Genomic DNA, 19,888 nt, shown 5'->3' with positions numbered 1-19,888 from the left:
TGCTGGAGAGCTGGTCGTGACTTTGTGCTTGTTTCTTTAATGCTGCTTGTCTAGCAGAAGTATGGCATAAAGTAAAAGTGGTTTGTAAGACATATTTCAATTGTTTCATTAGTTAATGCAAAAGTTACCTTGTTCTTTGTTTGTATCAATTGCCTGTTATTTAATGTTTGACCGGTGTTGATTTTAGTTGGTTTGTTACAGTAAAAATTTTAAAAGTTAAATTCTGTCTATCGGTTTATTTCCATTGGTCATTTGGGAAATTCATCTCTTTTAAAAAGTTACCAATCTCCACAGGGAGCATAACATGGTAAAATCCTGCTTTATATTTCAAAGGTGCGTCTTTTGTTGTGAAGCACTTTGGGCATATGAAAGTTGTGAAAGGCTTTATAAAAAGTGCAAGTTACTTTTACTCACTCGGTTCCCAGATAAGCAACACTTTTCTATTTTAAAATTCTCATCCTTGTTTTCAAATCTTTCCATGGCTTCACCCTCGCTATCTCTGTAATCTCCTCCAAATCCACAATCCTTAGATCTAGCACACCCCTAATTCTGACCTCTGAGCATTCCTGATTTTTTAAATTCTGGATTTCTACTGTTGGTGGCTATGCCTTCACATGGCAAGGCTTTGGAATCCCTCTTTAAATCTTTCTTTAAAATGTTACTTAAAAGCTACTTCTTTGACCAAGCTTTTGATCATCTACCCTAATATCTCTGTATGGAACTCTGTGTCAAATCTTGTTGTGTAACACTCCTGTGAAATGCCTTGGGATTTTTTATTATGTGAAACAAATTCTATAAATACAATTAGTTGTGGTTCATAATTGGTCTTTTAATGTATATTTTCTTTCTAGTCTTGCAGAATTAATGATTATCTTCATACCCATTAACTCGATTCTCTTTTTTTTCCCTAGGTTATCATGGAAGCAGTTTATAATTTTTTACCAAAAGCTAAAGTAGCAAAGTTAATTATTGCAATGAGTTTGGTCTTGGGGATTTTCATGTTGACTATAAGTATATTCTTACTTTGCAAGGTAAGATTAATATTAATCAACTTCTACAATTAAATACAATGAAACCCATCACTTTCTGTACTTGACTGCCTCCACTGCTCCAATGTAGCTCAATGGAAGCTCAAGGAAGTACCTCACATATTGATTACGCAATTTATAATTTATAACCTTCTGAACTCAACAAGTTCAGCAATTTCAGATCATAACCACTGCTTATTTTTCCCAGACAGCAGCTGTTGGTAATGATTCTATTGCCATTTACACTTCCTCCAGACACACTTTATTTATTTACTTGTCCCATTTCTTATTCCTCTTTTGCCTTGTAGTATTATCTGTTCTGTCATGTAATCTATCCTGCCTTCTGTCCTGTCACAGACCTCCTCTTTTTGTTCTTTGTACCTCTTCCTCCTTTCCCTGCTTCTGTATTTGCTTAAAACAACCATAACATTTTCTGATAAACGGTCAGCAACCTGAAACCTTAACTGTTTCTCTCTCCATAGATGCTGCCTGGCCTGCTGGGTGCTTCCAGCATTTTCTGTTTACATACAACTGTTAAGAATGGCATTACACATACCATTTAATTTACACATACAGGCCACTGTTAAAACTATAATCATGACCTAATGATAGTACCAGAGTCCAATCTGCATACAGTATTTACAAAAGGGCACTGCCAGCTTTGGGAAAGTGGCTTAGCTCCTGACCAGAATGTCTCCAAAAATTTAGGATGAACGGGATCTGCACAGGTCATTGATAGGTACATCGCCAGTGGATTTTAATCATTTGCCTGTCTGATTTATACAAGACGGGTAAGGATAGATTCCGCCCCAGAAAAAACGTCAGCATTTAAAAGTGACCTACATTCAGCTATATGATTTTTAATTTTTTTTATGTTTCATATTTTTTACTTGATCTGTGAGATATAGAAGACCTAAAGAATGTTTCTGTCTCGTCATCAATATTAATTTATCCTTGTATTGCCAATGCCATTTTTGCTTGCTTGTTCATCCTTTGAAGATGACCATGTTCATCATCTAGGGTTTTGGTGGGTACGTAGGTGCCTGCTACGGCTGATCTGTGCCCTGAACATTCCACCAATAATAAAATAGGACAGCAATGCCCAGTAACTTGCAAGGTGATAATTTTCAGTTTTCTCTAACATTTTAGCTGTTCTTTCAGCCAGTAACTGACAAAAATCATTATTACTTAAGAATTTTCACTAGCCATTGTTACAAAAATATGTAAATATCAAACAGTAAGAAACAGATAATTGTGATTTTTTTCCCCCTCCTCCTCCTTTAGTGTGGATTTTTCAAAAGAAAATTGAAAACCCAAATGTATGACGAAAAGAAAAAATGTATTCGGCGAGGAGGGTGGAAGTCAATAAATCAAGAGGAAAATGATGGTTTTTAAATAGATGAAAACACTTTCTCACAATTCAAAACTAAGATTTGACATTTACAAGAAAAATATATGAAATGCAGATCAAACAGCATTGGGATTATACGAAGATTGGAAAATTCAACTTGCGTACGTTTGAGTAAAAACATCTGAAAACTCTACAGTAGATGATTCTGCAGGAATTCACCAAGATTTATTCTACATTTGTAGAGTCTAAATATGCACTACATTCTCCGCGCAAGTGTTTAAGTTGTCTCTATTCGAACATATTAATACAGGTAATATGTAATGTAACTATTTTAATTGAACCTTGAGTTTAAAGCAAACAATCCAAGTTTATCGAGAAGTGCATTCCCCCAACTAAACTCCAATAAAGGGATGTCAAATTTTCCACCTAAACAGAATTTGTCTTTTTCCCACCCACCTGTAACAATGAGCAGAACATTTTGCTCATTCTTTGAGACAGTTGCACAGCTAAGAATCCAAGGTGTAGATTTTCTATCTATTGCCTGGACTGTAGAACTGGTGTTGCAGATCAGCCATCCATTAAATAATCCACTTGATTTTAATTTCCATTAAAACCCAGTTGTCTCTATAATGGATGGCTGATCCTCAACACTTTTACACCCAGGCAGCAAAGAAAAGTCTACCTCTATTACAGCATAAGAGTGTATTTGTAAATGTAGGCTGTACAACTTAATCTTGTAAATCAAAAACAAAAATACCTGGAAAAACTCAGCAGGTCTGACAGTATCTGCGGAGAGGAACACAGTTAACGTTTCGAGTCCATATGACTCTTCAACAGAACTAAGGAAAAATAGAAAAGAGGTGAAATATAAGCTGGTTTAAGGGGGGGGTGGGACAGGTAGAGCTGGATAGAGGGCCAGTGATAGGTGGAGATAACCAAAAGATGTCATAGACAAAAGGACAAAGAGGTGTTGAAGGTGGTGATATTATCTAAGGAATGTGATAATAGGTGACGTTAAGGGTAGAAAGCAGGACGAGCAAGGTACAGATAGCCCTAGTGGGGTGGGGTGGGGGGAAGGGATCGAAATAGGCTAAAAGGTAGAGATAAAACAATTTACATTTAAAAATAATGGAAATAGGTGGGAAAAGAAAAATCTATATAAATTATTGGAAAAAAGGGGGATCAGAAAGGGGGGGGGGATGGAGGAGAGAGTTCATGATCTAAAATTGTTGAACTCAATATTCAGTCCGGAAGGCTGTAAAGTGCCTAGTCGGAAGATGAGGTGCTGTTCCTCCAGTTTGCGTTGAGCTTCACTGGAACAATCCAGCAGGCCAAGGATGGACATGTGGGCATGAGAGCAGGGTGGAGTGTTGAAATGGCAAGCAACAGGGAGGTCTGGGCCATGCTTACGGACAGACCGAAGATGTTCCGCAAAGCGGTCACCCAGTCTGCATTTGGTCTCTCCAATGGGGAGCAGTGAATGCAATAGGCTAAATTGAGGGAAGTGCAAGTGAAATGCTGCTTCACTTGAAAGGAGTGTTTGGGCCCTTGGACAGCGAGGAGAGGGGAAGTAAAAGGGCAGGTGTTGCACCTTCTGCGGTTGCATGGGAAGGTGCCGTGGGAGGGGGTTGAGGTGTAGGGGGTGATGGAGTAGTGGACCAGGGTGTCCTGGAGGGAACGATCCCTGCAGAATGCCGCCAGGGGGGATGAAGGGAAGATGTGTTTGGTGGTGGCATCATGCTAGAGTTGGCGGAAATGGCGGAGGATGATCCTTTGAATGCGGAGGCTGGTGGGATGATAAATGAGGACAAGGGGGACCCTATCGTGGTTCTGGGAGGGAGAGGAAGGTGTGAGGGCGGATGTGCCGGAGATGGGCTGGACACGGTTGAGGGCCCTGTCAACCACCGTGGGTGGAAAACCTCGGTTATGGAAGAAGGAAGACATGTCAAGAGGAACTGTTTTTGAAAGTAGCATCATCAGAACAGATATGACGGAGGCGAAGGAACTGAGAGAATGGGATGGAGTCCTTACAGGAAGCGGGGTGCGAGGAGCTGTATTCGAGGTAGCTGTGGGAGTCGGTAGGCTTGTAATGAATATTGGTGGACAGTCTATCACCAGAAATTGAGACAGAGAGGTCAAGGAAGGGAAGGGAAGTTTCAGAGATGGACCATGTGAAAATGATGGAGGGGTGGAAATTGGAAGCAAAATTAATAAATTTTTCCAGGTCCAGACGAGAGCATGAAGCAGCACCGAAGCATTCATCGATGTACCGGAGAAAGTGTTGTGGGAGGGGGCCTGAGTAGGACTGGAACAAGGAATGTTCCACATACCCCATAAAGAGACAGGCATAACTGGGACCCATGCGGGTACCCATAGCCACACGTTTTATTTGGAGGAAGTGAGAGGAGTTTAAGGAGAAATTGTTCAGTGAGAGAACAAGTTAAGCCAGACGGAGAGTGGTGGTGGATGGGGATTGAAGAGTCACACGGACTCGAAACGTTAACTGTGTTCCTCTCCGCAGATGCTGTCAGACTTGCTGAGTTTTTCCAGGTATTTTTGTTCTTGTTTTGGATTTCCAGCGACCGCAGTTTTTTGCTGTTATCTTAATCTTGTAAATGTTCTCTGAGGGAATTGTCTGATGTTTTAGTATGTGGTCTGTCAACTACGTTATCCAAAATTAATATGTAAGGTGTCAGCTGACCAGTTTTAAATTTATGAATAAACAAACTGAGAGATGACATTCTTTAAGAGGATTTTTCTCATATACAGCACAAACTGAAATTATTTGTCACATGATGCTTATGCAGTTCCTCCCATTCTCATCTTTTACCTTTGCCTTGCTAATTTTCCTTTCCAAGTACACATCCAATTTTATTTTGAAAGTTACTATTGACTGCTTCTACTGCACTTTCGGGAAGCCCATACATATCATTATTATTCACTGCACTTTCAAAAAATATCATTCGCCTGCTTCTTTTGCATATTATCGTAAATCTGTGTCCTATGGTTACTGACGCCCCTGCCAGTTGCTTCTAATTTATTCTATCCAAACATCTATTCCAATAATAAACAGTGAGGAATACAGTGAAATACTTCAAGAAGATATTGGCAGTCTTGTGGAATGGACAGATAAATGGTGGTTGAAATTCAATACAGTAAAGTGTGAAATGATTATTTTGGCAGGGAGAGAGAGGAAGAATAGAATGCTACATGGTACAACTTTAAAGGGGCAGGGAGGGGTGTTTGTACACAAATCTTTGAAGGGTTGCCTGAGTTGGGAGTGCGCTCATTCACGCATGTGCGTGACAGAGCGCAGAAATCTCCCATGGAGCTGCCTCGGAGATTAATTTGAGTGTGAAAAATGGGAAAAAAAAGATTTTAAAAAAATATTCGGACATGTCCCCTCATGTGAAACTGTCACATGAGCTGGGACATGTACATTAATTTCAATAAAAAAAATTTCAAAATTTAAAATCATTCATGAAACCTCATCCTGCCCCCGCTCGCTGAGCCGAAGATTCAGCCCTATGTGTTCTCTTGTATTTGCATCAGTATGTACTGTGACTGATTAGGAGCAACGCTGTAAATTAGAACTACTTTTATACTTAAAATTCCTTCTAATTTATGCCACTTTAAAACTAAAGTAAAATACTTAATTTTTTGGATTTATTCTCAAGTACAATTAAAACTAATGAACAGTTTTAATATCCACACAGTTTTAATTCAAAATACTCACATTTAAGGATTAAATATGTGTTGGGATGTTGTAACAAATATCCATTCAATATTATTTTATTGGTAAGGGACAACTACGTCTTATTGTACTAAATATATGCATTTCTGTAAAAACAAATGCTATTACTTGTACTTGTTTGTAAATATTGTTGCAATCATAATTCTTTTATAAAATTATGGTCGTTATTCTGACCACATGCTTTTGATAACACTGTTTACTAATTAAAGCAGTTCATTTTAATTTAGTGAATCTACTTTTCAACGTCCGAATATCTGCTGTGGAAGTATCAAAATACACAACTGCATATAAATTTAATTGCTTTAATATAATAGGAATAATATATTTTCTATTAAGGAAAAAACCTTCACAAAGATAGTTTAACATATTTGTCTTGTCTTGAAGATATTAATGTATATAATGTTACTAGAAATTATTTTAAATTGGACTTGTCGTAGGATCTGTGTCTGGAGGTGTGAGTGTGTTGTGTCTTAATTGGACTAAAGCCAGCTAGTCTGGGTGCTTTGATGTAAAGTAGTTTTGAGAAGTTAAACAGTAAGAAGTTAAGGTACAGAATACATTTGCATTTTGCTGAATAAACCATTCAAAGACTGGGGGTGAAATTTTGCACCTAGCTAGGAGACACCAAGCAATATGTTTATATTACTAATAAAATTGGTACTATGAAAGGGGTTTTATTGTTAGAAGAGGTGGAGTTCAAAGGGACTGGTGATATTATGAGAATTTACATTCAAGGGAAGGCTAGGTACATACAGAACAGAGTTGTGTGTGTGAGTCAGGGGATGTCACCTGTAAACCTAAAACTGTGCGAAGGAACCAAATTGAAAGGATCCTCATTTTGAAATCATAAGATAAAATGTGCTTTGCCTGGTGTCTGTTTAAAGTCTATGGGTTATTGTTGCCTTGGGGAAGATTACATGGGAGTGATTAATTTGGGGATTTGTTTAAAAGTTATTATGGTAGTCATTTGTAGACACGTGTATGTGTTTAAATGTGTTGTTAGATTAATGTTTAATTTATATAAAAACCTTTGGAGGTTTGGTGGTTTCCTTTCAGAATTCAGAGCTGCATCTCAAACATACCAACTGAAATATAGGTTATGACAGTTGTTTAAAGTTTCCCTCTGGGATTTTAAATAACTCAGCCTTTACCAACTGCTGTGTCATAACAATTGAGAGCTCCTCTGGGATGATATTTGTAATTCCTGATTGGTTTGGAATTGGTGAATCTTAAGGTTATGAATATGAGACGCACTTTCAATTCAGGAGGTGGTGAGACTTCAAGATGGCTTTGGCAATTGCTAAGACTTGTCTGGGAATAGAAGATATAACTCTGACTGCATTTCAAAAGATAACCAAGAGTAAGTTAACAATTGGCAGATAAGATAAAATGGGATAACCTGCGGGGGCTACAAAATCAGATATAATTCAAAGGGCAGAATTTTGCCCTCGGTTGGCAGACAGGGCTCAGCGGCGGGCGGGTAGCTGAACTCTGCCGCTGAAGCGGGCCCTGCCACCATTTTAAGTGGGCGGGCCAATTAAGGCCTGCCCAGTGGCCTACCCGACGGGAAGTGCTATGCGCTTCCTGTGCGGGGGGCGGGGGATTCCCCATCTGTCAAAGTGCGCTCTTTCGTGCATTTGCATGAAAGAGCACACTGCTCCCTGAAACTAAGTGCTGTCTCAGGGAGATCAGTGAAAGTGTTACAAAGTTTAAAAAATAGAAAAATAAAAAAATTAACATGTCCCCCATATGTGACAATGTCACACAAGATGGAACATATTAATAAATATCACATAAAATTTATTAAAGTTTTTAAAAACGGACATGAAACCTCATTCCGCCAGTGGATGAGATTCATGTATCATCAGAAGCCTGACCTGGATGGGCAGGGTCTTTAATTATCGTAATTATCCTGCCAATAGCCTCAATTGGCCATTGACAGGTCGGCAGGCAGACAGCTGATTTCGCTGTCCGCCCGCCTTCCTAAAAATTTAAATGGACCAGGATGATGTCGGTGGTTCCTCCTGACATCATCCTGCATTATTTTCCCATCGGTGAGCAGGCCCCGCCCCCAAAGCGCCGACGGGAAAATTCAGGCCAAAGTATAGCACAGCATCTACAGTTGAAAGTGATACATGACACTAGTGAGTCACAGCTGGAGGTAGTGAGACTTCAGTTTGAAACGAAGAAGGAATTTGAAGGAACTGAAAAAACTTGAATGAGAAGCAAAGGAAAGAGAAATGACTTTTAAAAGGGAGCAAGCGGAAAGGCAGGAGAAAGAAAGGAAGCTAGAACTGGAATTTCAGGCATGAGGGAAAGAGAATGCCTGCTTATAAAGCTGAACGTTAGAAAATAGATCTCTGATTCTGAGGAGAGTTCTGATGATGCAAAAACCTTTAACCTAAAACCCAGTGGGGAGATATTTAGGTTTGTACAAGCTCTTCCAAAGTTTGAGGAAAATGATGTTGAAGCATTCTTTATTTCATTTGAGAAGATAGCTAAGCAGATGAAAAGGCCACAGGAGTACTGGACCTTATTATTAGTCTAAGTTGCTGGTAGAGCGTATGAGCTATATGCTTTGCTGTCTAAAGAGGTATCGGTGAATAATGATGTGTTGAAAAAGGTTATTTGGAGTGCATATGAGTTGGTTCCTGAAACATACAGGCAGAAATTTAGGAATATGAGAAAACAGCCTGGACAAACTAATTTTCTGCCTGTCGGGCGGGCGGGCCATTGACAGATTGGCGGGTGCACAGCTGATTTTGCTGTGCCCCCGCCTTCCTGAAAATTTAAATGGGGTGGGATGATGTCGGGGGTTCTGCCCGACATCATCCCGTGTCATTTTATGTGTCGGTAAGCGGGCCCCGCCCCCTGCTCGCCCACGGCAAAATTCTGCCCATTGAGTTTGAGCGAGTAAAACTAAGTAATTTTGACTGGTGGATACGGGCGTTAAAAATAGAGACAACACATGCAGCTCTTAGGGAACTAATTCTTTTAGAAGAATTTAAAGACTTAAATCCTTTTGGTAGTAGAACTCATGTGGAGGAACAGAGGGTTCAAACTGTAAGACAAGCAGCAGAGATAGCTGATGATTATGAATTAGTTCATAGAGTCGGAAAATAATAGAAAGTGGGAAAGTGAAAGGAAGGTAGGTAGTCAGGGAAGAGGAGGAGTGGCTGGGAATTCCCAGCAATTTTTTTTTCAGAATAAAAAGGAAGCTACTGGGGGTAGGAGTGACATTAAAAACAGGTGTTTTCATTGACTTTGTGTGCCCCACTTTAATACAATGTGTTGGAAATTACTGGGAAAATCTGTTGGAATTACTGGGGTGCAGAAAAGTTCTGGAAGTAAAAGTACTGTCGATTCTGAGGTTCAGTCACAGGAAAAACCAGTGGTTTGTGTACAGGTAAAACGGGGAGAATCAGTGATAGGTAAAGAAGTGGGAATGTGTTCACAATTTACCCATGAGAATTCCGAGGAGCAGGTTGCAGAAATGTTTAAAGACTTTGTATGTGAAGGGTAAGTCTTTCCATGTGTACAGGGTGGAGTAGGTAAAGATGTTAAAATTTTAAGAGACACGGGCTAGTCAATCCTTAATGTTGTGGGATAGTGATATTTGTTGTCCAGAGGGAGTATTGCAGGAGCAGGTGATAATAAGTGGGGTTCATGGAGATGCTAAATCAGTTCCGTTGTGGAAGGTAAATTTGAAGAGCAAATGGCGAACAGGTGAAATTATTGTTGGAGTAGTGGAAAACTTGCCCATTGCAGGGGTTAAATTTATTCTGGGTAACGATATAGCTGGATTGCAAATGCGGTTGATGCCTAGGATAGTTGAGCAGCCTGTTTTCAACAGAGTTGTTACAGAAGGTGCATCCAGGATTGTTTCCTGATTGTGTGATAACGAGACCAAAAGCTCATTGGGAAGAATAAGATAAACAAGAAGGGCAGGCAGTTCAAAGGCGAAAAGAAGTTGTTGAAATCCAATTAGCTGGCACTGTTTGATAACATTGTTCAGGAGGAAAGACTACAGGGCAATTCAGCTGAAGTGTTTAACTCGAGGTTAGTGGAGTTACAGAAAAATGATTTGCAATTAAAGCAGTTTTATCATAAAGCTTATTCAGAAACAGAAGTAAAATGTATTCCAGTATTTTATTACCTTAAGAGAGATATTTTAATTAAAAAATGGAGGCCAGATCATGTTTCAGCAAATGAAAGCTGGAGTGTGGTGCTTCAGATTGTTATCCCATTAGGGTATAGAAATCAGATTCTGAGGATTGCTCATGAAATTCTAATGGGGGGACATTTATGAATTAGGAAAAGATAGAGGTTTCTTTTTTGGCCAGGATTGCATAGGCATGTAGTCAAATTCTGTAGAACCTGTCATACATGTCAAGTAACAGGGAAATCACAAACAGTGATTAAACTGGTGCCTTTAATCCCAACACCAGCATTTGAAGAACATTTTACTAGGGTCATGATTGATTGTGTAGAACTCCTCCTTAAGACTATAAAAGTGGAAATCTGTACTTACTAAAAATAATGGATGTGTCTACCGGATTTCCTGAAGCAATACCTTTAAGAAATATTAGAACTAAGAATATTGTAGAGGAATTAATTTAATTTTTTTTTTACAAGATATGGTTTACCTAAAGAAATACAATCAGATCAGGAGTCAAATTTCATGTCACAGCTGTTTAATGAAGTAATGAACAGTTTGGGGATAAAACAGTTTAAATCAACAGCATATCATCTGGAGTCACAAGGAGCTTTGGAAAGATGGCATCAAACTTTAAAAACTATGATTGGAGCATACTGTCAAGATTATTCACAGGATTGGGATAGAGGAATTCCATTCTTGTTATTTGCATTAGGAGCGTCGCTAATAGCATCGACTAGTTTTAGCCCTTTTGAACTAGTTTATGGTCATGAGGTAAGGGGATCACTGAAGTTAATTCATGAGAAATTGGTGGGTCAAAATTCAGAAACTATTCTCTTGGATTACGTATCAAATTTCAGGGAAAGATTGAATAGAACATGTGAGTTGGCTGGGAATATTTAAAGATATTGCCGCCAGTGATGAAAGTGAAGGCAGATAAGAAAGCTAAAGCTCACAGTTTTGTTTCTAGAGAGAAAGTACTAGTTTTGTTACCAGTACTAGGGGATTCCTTAAATGCAAGATTTAGTGGGCCTTACAGGATTGAACAGAAATGAAGTAAATTATTTAATAAATACTCCAGATAGAAGAAAGAAGCAAAGGGTGTGTCATGTAAATATGCTTAAAAATACTTTGACAGGGAAGAGGATCAAAAAGAAGTATTATTGATGGTGGATGATGAGAAAGAGGTAGAAGTGCAGGACTCTGAAATTGATTTTCCTCTAATCAAATTGGATAATGAGGGGGGGGGGGGGGGTGCTTGAAAATTTAAATGAAGTATTGAGTTACCTTTGAGCAAGTGTCAAAGTGATTTAGAAAAGCTATTGCAGTCACAAAACCTATTTGTGGGAATAAATTGGGAAAGACATATTTAGCTATACATGATGTCTCCTCTATACAGGTTTCATCTTCAATAAGGTAACATCCTTATAGATTAAATCTGGCAAAATTATCACAAGTTCAAAAAGAAATTGATTTAATGCTTCAAAATGATATCATTAAGTAGCAGTAACTGGAGTTTACCTATTGTGCTGGTACCGAAACTGGATGGAACACACAGACTGTGTGGGGACTATCGAAAGGTGAATATGGTGACAAAAGCAGATTCTTATCCTATACCAAGGTTGGAAGATTGCATTGAGAAAGTGGGACAATTGAAATTTATCACAAAGAATGACTTGCTAAAATGATATTGGCAAGTACCGTTGTCAGAGAAAGCAAGGGAGATATTGGCTTTTTGTAATGCCAAGTGGACTATATCAGTTTAAAGTTATGCCGTTTGATATGATCTGTGATATTTCAAAGACTGACAAACGAAGTAATTGCAGACCTAAGCAATTGTGCTGTTTATATTGATGATTTCATAGTTTTCAGTGCTACGCGGGAGGAGCATTTATACTATCTGGAAGGATTATTTTCTCAATTACAAGAAACTAATTTGGTGATGAACTTGGCTAAAAGTGAATTTGCGAAAGAGCAAGTTACATATCTAGGCTATACAATTGGACATGGTAAGGTGGCTTTGGGAGATGTGAAAGTCAAGGATATCGTGGATTTCCCAGTGCCTACAACAAAATGAGAAGTTTTGAAATTTCTGGGGGTGAGTGGGTTTTACTGGAAATTTGTACCAAATTTTAGCAGTGTGGTTACTCCACTGATTGAACTATTAAAAAAGAACAAGAAGTTTCAATGAACACTTAAGTGTCAGAAGTCATTTGATAATTTGAAAACTGTATTAACTACGATGCCAGTTTTGGCAGTACTCAATTATGTCAAGCAAGCCAAGTTAGCCGTTGATGCAAGCAATATAGGCATTGGGGCTGTACTGTTACAAGAAGATAATACGTGAATTGAAAAACTGATTGAGTATTTTTCACAGAAGCTGAATTTACAACAGAGAAGATATTCAACGATCGAAAAAGAGACCTTGGGTTTGGTGTTAGCGTTGCAGCATTTTGAAATTCATGTTGCCAACAATTCATCGGAAACAATTGTTTGTACAGTCCACAATCCTTTGAAATTTTTGGACAAATTTCTAGACAAAAGTTCATGACTTTTCAGGTGGAGTCTATTATTACAACCATTTAATCTACAGATTATACATGTTGCTGGTAGAGAGAATCTGTTCGCAGATGCGTTATCAAGAGTTTGAAGCTTAAAGGAAAATTGGGCATTTTTAAAAACCTGGACACTGAACTGGAGTGATTTCTGTTGATACCAAGGACTTGTGTATATATATTATGTCATGCATGCATCTGATGGTGGGAGATGGGTTATTTAAAAAATGAAACCGTCTTTTAGAATTATGATGGTTCATTTTGCGATAAGGAGAGGGTTATCATGAAGGTAATATATATGTTATTAGAAATTATTTTAAATTGGTCTTATAGTAGGGTCTGTGAGTGTGTGTGTCTTAACTGGATTAAAGCCAGCTAGTCTGGGTGTTTTGATGTATAATTTTGAGATGTTAAGCAGTAAGAAGTTAAGGTGAAGAGCATTTTGTTGAATAAACCATTCAAAGGTTGGGGGTGAAATCTTGCACCTAGCTAGGAGACACCAAGCAATATGTTTATATTACTAATAAAATTGGTACTATGAAAGGGGTTTTATTGTTAGAAGAGGTGAAGTTCAAAGGGACTGGTGATATTATGAGAATTTACATTCAAAGGAAAGGCTAGGTACATACAGAATAGAGTTTTATGTATGAGAGGGATGTTGCTTGTAAGCCTACAGCTGTGCAAAGGAACCAAATTGAAAGGAACCTCATTTTGAATTTATAAGATAAAATGTGCTTTGCCTGGTACCTCTTTAAAGTCTATGGGTTATTGTTGCCTTGGGGAAGATTACACGGGAGTGATTAATTTGGGGATTTGTTTAAAAGTTATTATGGTAGTAATTTGTAGACGTGTATATGTTTAAATGTGCAGTTAAATTAATAAATGTTTAAATTAATTTATATGAAAAAACCTCTGGAGGCTTGGTTTCATTTCAGAATTCAGAGCTGCAACTCAAATATACCAATTGAAAATATAGGTTATGACAGTTGTTTAAAGTTTCCCTCTGGGATTTTAAATAACTCAGCCTTTACCAACTGCTGTGTCATAACATGTCTAACTACCATAAGTAATGAATATGCAAACTACAATATTAAATCTACAAAGATTAGTGGAAACTACTTCCGCAGCCATCATCAAAAATATTTCAGAAAAGTAATGTTACTTCCACTTATTGTATTGTCCCCATCATTGGTGTTTTTATTCTCTGCAAAATGGCCAAAACATACAATTATATATGAGTGGGTCTGGAGTAAATAGATTTCAGGAAAAATTATTTATCATATCAAGAACTACAAAAGTTGTCAGTAACAGTTTCGGCAGTCTTTTGTTATATTTAAATAGAGCTAATTTCAGAAACTCAAACATTTCAGATTACTATCCTACAATACTTTAAGCATTTTAAAATAACAAAACCCAAAAATAGAGTCACTTAACAGACAACTGAGATAATACTTCCTTCTGAAATTTCCTCCCATAGTGATGACATGCTTCTCAAGAGAGATGATATTGGAAATACTGATTTGTTTCTTAAAATAGAAAATGTGGGCCAGTTCCTCAGAATAACACTAACTGGATGCAACAAAAAAAAGTAACTGGAATTTGCCAACGTTACACCTATTCTTAAGCACAAGAAGAATTTCTAGTAATGGAGCAGCCGGTTAAGGAATCCAAATGGTAGCAAAGTAGTCATCCTGATCATGGGACCTGTTGCTAATGTAATGAGCCGTAACTTCCGATTAGCATCAGGAAGTGCTGGCCCATAGGAATTAGAAGGAATAAATACCTACTTACCTGGTCCTAAAACATTGACACTTCCGTTCGCTGGAGCTGCTTGGGGCCTGCAGCGAAAGACTCTGTACAGGCCAAGCAGCTTGTGGATTAAGCCTAAATTTATGCAACACTGAAATGGCAATACTGACATCAGTAGAGACTCCATCAGCATTTTGGACAATCACAGTTCTGGTGATACAGTCAAGATTTAGGAGACTATAATCGTTATATAAGAGAATGGCAGAGGCAATTGTAAGAAATGGAAAGCTAACTTATAAGGGAAATTAATACGACAAAAATATCTGTAATACTTTTTTAAAAATGCATGTGTGTGCAGTCTTGCCAGATTTTGAATTTTAACTTCCAATGTCCACATTTAACATGAAAACTGCCTGTGAAAAGTTGTCATGCTTTAATTGCTCCCAGCTGAACCATTGGTGAAAGTTTTAATGCACTGTTTCCATAGGCCACTTCCATTATGAATGTGGACATCGGAATTTAAAGCGGAAATTTAAAAATAAAGGGTAAAAAATAATTTTAAAATAACTGAATTATATCTATATTCCTGGTCCAATTAACCCCCATATCCTCCAACCCTACTTTACCTACAGATTACACTTGCTCTGGATTTCCCAAAGATCAACTAGTACATAGTTAAAATGCTGTCATCGGTCAACATTCCTGACGGAGAATTCCATCTTAACATGCCCTGTCATGTTTTAAATAAGATTCCACCATTAATGTGACAGCCTGTGGCACTTATTTGCAGAGTTGGTTTTTCTTTCATTACTATCTCTCGCTGCTCAGTTCACCCTTTTCCCTCCTCATGCTTGCCCTGGCCCCTTCACCTTCCCTGGCTGCCCTGAATACCCTTCCTTCATTTTTCTGGCTCTTGTCCATTTTCTGCCATATTTGCCTAAAATTCTTCTGTCTTGCTTCTCTCAATTTTCCCTTATCCTTCCCCATCCAGCTCCTCATCACTGATTGTAACTGTGTAGCTGCAACCTGTCTACCAAATTTTTCGGTGGCCTTCAAATCTTTTTCTCAACTGTCCAGCTGTCTCACCACGCTCGCTCTATCATCTACCTAATGCTTTGGTCCCAGCCTCCGATCAGGTCTTACTTCTGTTGTTGTTTACCTTCCTGCAACCCTTCTGTCTTCTCCTTTGGCCATTAACTGCACTCATCCTCCCCATCTCTACCTTTGACCACTCTGACATTCATTGACAGAGTCCTCATCCAATTATCCCAACTCTTTAACTCCACTTAACCTGAATGCTACACACCTGAACCAAGTCCATGGCATCACTGGTGGCTCAGCTGTACAGGGGGTCATAAAGAAGACTGGAAGATCAATAATAATAGGAGATTCAATAGTTAGGGGAATATACAGGTGTTTCTGTGGCTGCAGACTTGAATTCAGGATAGTATGTTGCCTCCCTGGTGCCAGGGCCAAGAATGTCACTGAACAGCTGCAGAGTACCCTGAGAGGGGAGGGTGAACAGTCAGCAGTCGTGGTCCACATAGGTATCAATGGCATAGGCAGAAAGAGGGGTATGGTCCTGCCATCAGAATATAGGGAGCTAGGGAGAAAATTAGCAAGCAGGGCCTGAGCAGTAGTAACCTCTGAATTACTCCTAGTACAATGTACATGTGAGTATATAAATAGGAGGCTGAAGCAGATGAATATGTGGCTGCAAAGATGGTGCAGGAGGGAGGGCTTTAAATTCCTGGAACATTAGGATTGATTCTGGGGGAGTTGGGACTGGTACAGGCTGGCCGACTGCACTTATACAGAGCTGGGACAGAGTTCCTTGCGGGGCGATTTACTAGTGCTATTGGGGTGGGGTGTGGGAGCCAGGAGGTACTATCAGAGAGGAATACCAAGGTGCAGAGCACACTGGGAGAGAAGATAGCACAAGAATAGGAAACAGTAAGTTATTAGATGGATTCATTGTAAGGGAGAAAATAATGTCCAAATCAGAGTTACTGTGCTTGGTATGTGAAAGAAAAGAGTGTAGTAGATAAGATTGGTGAGTTATAGGTGCAGATTGCCTTGTGGAGATACAATACTGTGGCTATAACAAAAGGGCAGGACTGGGTATTAAATACTCTAGAATACAAGGTATTTGGGGAAAAATAGGAAAGGAAGAGGGAGGGGTGACAGTTTTGATTAAGGAGAATATTGCAATACTGGAGAGAGAGAGAGGATGTCCTAGAGGGGTCAAGGACAGAATCTATTTGGCTAGAGCTAAGGAACATTGTAAAGAACATTACATTGCTCGGTGTAGTCTGTAGGCCGCCAACTAGTGGGAAAGCTGTAGAGGAATGAACTACAAGGAAATTACAGAAAGGTGGAAGAAGTGCTGTTCCAAATCTTACTTTTAAAATTTTAAACATTTAAAATCCTGAGGGGTCTTGACAGGGTGGATGTGAAGAGGATGTTGCCTCTTGTGGGAGAATATAGAACAAGGGGTCACTCATTTAAGACAAAGATGAGGAGAATTTTTTTTCTCTGAGGGTCGTGAGTCTCTGGAATTCTGTTCCTCAAAAGGCAGTGAAAGCAGAATTCTTTGATTATCTTTAAGGCAGAGGTAGATAGATTCTTGATAAGCAAGGGGCTGAAAGGTTATTGGGGGAAGGTAGCTGTGTGGAGTTAAGGTTACAATCAGATCAGCCATGATCTTATTGAATGACGGTGCAGGCTCGAGGGGCTGAGTGGCCTACTCATGCTCCTAATTTGCATGTTCTGGTATCTGGACTGTCGGAGATTGGAGATGCACGTCAGGAAGTCCTGACACACACACATTCCCTGTAATAGCCTGGGAAGTTTAAACTTCGGGTGGGCTGATTTCCACTGCCCAGGCCCTCCTTGAAAGTTTCTGATACTGAGCTCAGTGTCAGAGACTTTGGCCAGATATACAAGTATCCAGAGTAATTAGATATTTATCCTTGAAATGTTATGCTAGTTAATATTTGGTCTAACTCAGTGATTAGCCAGCATAATGGAACTGAACACCATAACTGAACCCATCCAAGCTGACTCCACCCAGTCCGACTGACCATCCACCCGACTAACCTCGCTACCCAACCGCACTATCATGGCCCAACCAGACTATCTCCCCTACTACCCTGACCTGACCCTACTAAGCGTACCCAATTTTCCTCCAACGCTGTGCGATGACCCCCCCGGGATCTGATCCAGCTACCCCTCTGACCTGACTGGATGACTGCCCAGACCTGATCTGACTACCCCTCCCACACAACTAACCTACACCCTCCAACCTGACCCGATTATCCCCCAACGCAAACTGACAACTCCCCCCACCTGACGATCTCCCCGATGTGACTAGACCCCCGCCAATTAACCCTCAACTTGACCCGACTACATGTCCCCACCCAACTACCCCCAACCTAGTATCCCCCGCAACATGACCAGACTACCCACCTGATTAAACCCCTTGACCATCCCCTGACCTGACTCTCCTCCCAACCCGACTACCTCCCCAATCCAAAGTGACCTGACTCGTGAACCCCCGCTGACTCAACCTGATTAAACACCCTGACCACTCGACTGTGATGTTTGTGTTCGTTTATGCTTTTTTGTAAAGGACATTTTAGTTAAAAAGCATAAAACACAAACATCACATCTGACAGACAGACAAATCTGTAACTCCTGTAGCTGCAACTGTTGAGTGATGTTTGTGTTTAATGTTTATACTTTTTAACTGAAATGTCCTTTTACAAAAAAGCATAAACATTAAACACAAACATCACACCGACTACCTCCATGACCAACCCATTACACCCCCAATCTTACCCGACTACCCTCTACCCGATTTGCTATCCCTGACCCGACTACTACCCCTACCACCCCCCCACCACCAATGTATTCTCCTCCCGACCTGACCCGAACCTGCCACCATCCCACCCAACTAAACCCACAACCCGACCTGACCACTTCCCTGATCGCCCTACTAACACCGGACCTGACCCGACAACTCCCTGACCTGATCACCCACACCCCCACCCAGCTATCGCCCTGACACGACACGACCTGACAAACTCCCCAACAACTCCGACCTGACCCAACGACCCCACATCTGACTCCACCCTGCCCGCAACGAATATCACCCCTACTTGACTAACCCCCACCCTGACATGACCTGACTCGAGTACTCTCCCTGACTTGACCTGGCTACCCCCCCAACCACCTACCTCGCCTGGCATGCTACTACCCCCAACCTGACCTGACTACCCCACCCAGCTTATACTCTTCTCAACCCAACTACCTCCACTGACCGCACCTCCCTACCCAAAGCGACCACCATCCTACCCAACTATCCCACCCACCTTGAGCTGACCCAAACACCCACCCTGGAGCCAACCAGACCACCCAACTATCCCCCCAACTGATTACACCCCTGACCCAACCCAACTACCTCAACCCAAGTAACCCCCAGACTCAACCCAGCCACCCCGCCACTGTATACTCCATCCGATCCGACTACACCCTCCAACCTGATGATCCCCGACCCAAAGTGACTACCACCTCACCTGACTACCCCTCTCCCCATCAAGCTGACGTGACCCGATAACTTCCTGGACCCGACTGGTCTATCCGACTACACCCCTGATCCAACCCAACTACCCCCTGACCCCACCTCGCAACCTGACCTGAGGACACCCCACATGACTACTCCGCTGACCTGACCAGGCTATTTCTCGTTATTACTCATCCACTCATCCATTCCATCCACGATTGTCTCCTTATCCTGATTCTGTGCCCCCATGTTTTAGATTCCCCAGCCAGCGGAACAACCTATCAGCATCAGCCCAGCTACTCCTTTCAGAATCTCACATGTTTCAATGAGATCGCCTCTCATTCTTCTAAACTCCAGACAATATAGGCCCAAAATACTCAACCTCTCATCATAGGACAACCCACTCATCCTAGGGATCAATTTAAGGAACCTTTGCTGTACGGCCTCCAATACGAGCATATCCTTGGAGACTAAATCTGCACACACTACTCCAGATGTGGTCTCAATTGTAGCAGAACTTCTTTACTCATGTAGTCCAATCCTCTAGCAATAAAGGCCAACATGCCATTTGCCATTCTAATTGCTTGCAGTATTTGCAAGCTAACTTTCTGCATTCCTTGTGCGAGCGCAACCAAGTCTCTTTGAACATCAACACTTAAAAGTTTCTCACTTTATAAAAAAAATTCTGTTTTTCTATCTTTACTGTGAAAGTTAATAACTTCACACTTCCT

General features: G+C 40.3%; 1 protein-coding gene across 1 annotated transcript in view; it reads left to right on the top strand.

Moving 5' to 3' along the window:
• itga4 (integrin alpha 4) overlaps positions 1–2,807 on the top strand; it is a 163,540-nt gene extending 160,733 nt beyond the window's left edge. The window contains exons 27-28 of the mRNA XM_078551939.1: positions 912–1,031; positions 2,313–2,807. Coding sequence (XP_078408065.1) covers positions 912–1,031; positions 2,313–2,423 — 231 coding nt within the window. The 3' untranslated portion in view covers positions 2,424–2,807. The remainder of the gene's footprint in view (positions 1–911; positions 1,032–2,312) is intronic.
• Positions 2,808–19,888: the final 17,081 nt, after the last annotated feature.

Source organism: Cetorhinus maximus, chromosome 11 (genome assembly GCF_964194155.1).
Source record: "Cetorhinus maximus chromosome 11, sCetMax3.hap1.1, whole genome shotgun sequence".
NCBI classification, from domain to species: Eukaryota; Metazoa; Chordata; class Chondrichthyes; order Lamniformes; family Cetorhinidae; genus Cetorhinus; species Cetorhinus maximus.
Note: the sequence above shows the minus strand (reverse complement) of the source record. Positions and strands in the feature narration are given on the sequence as shown.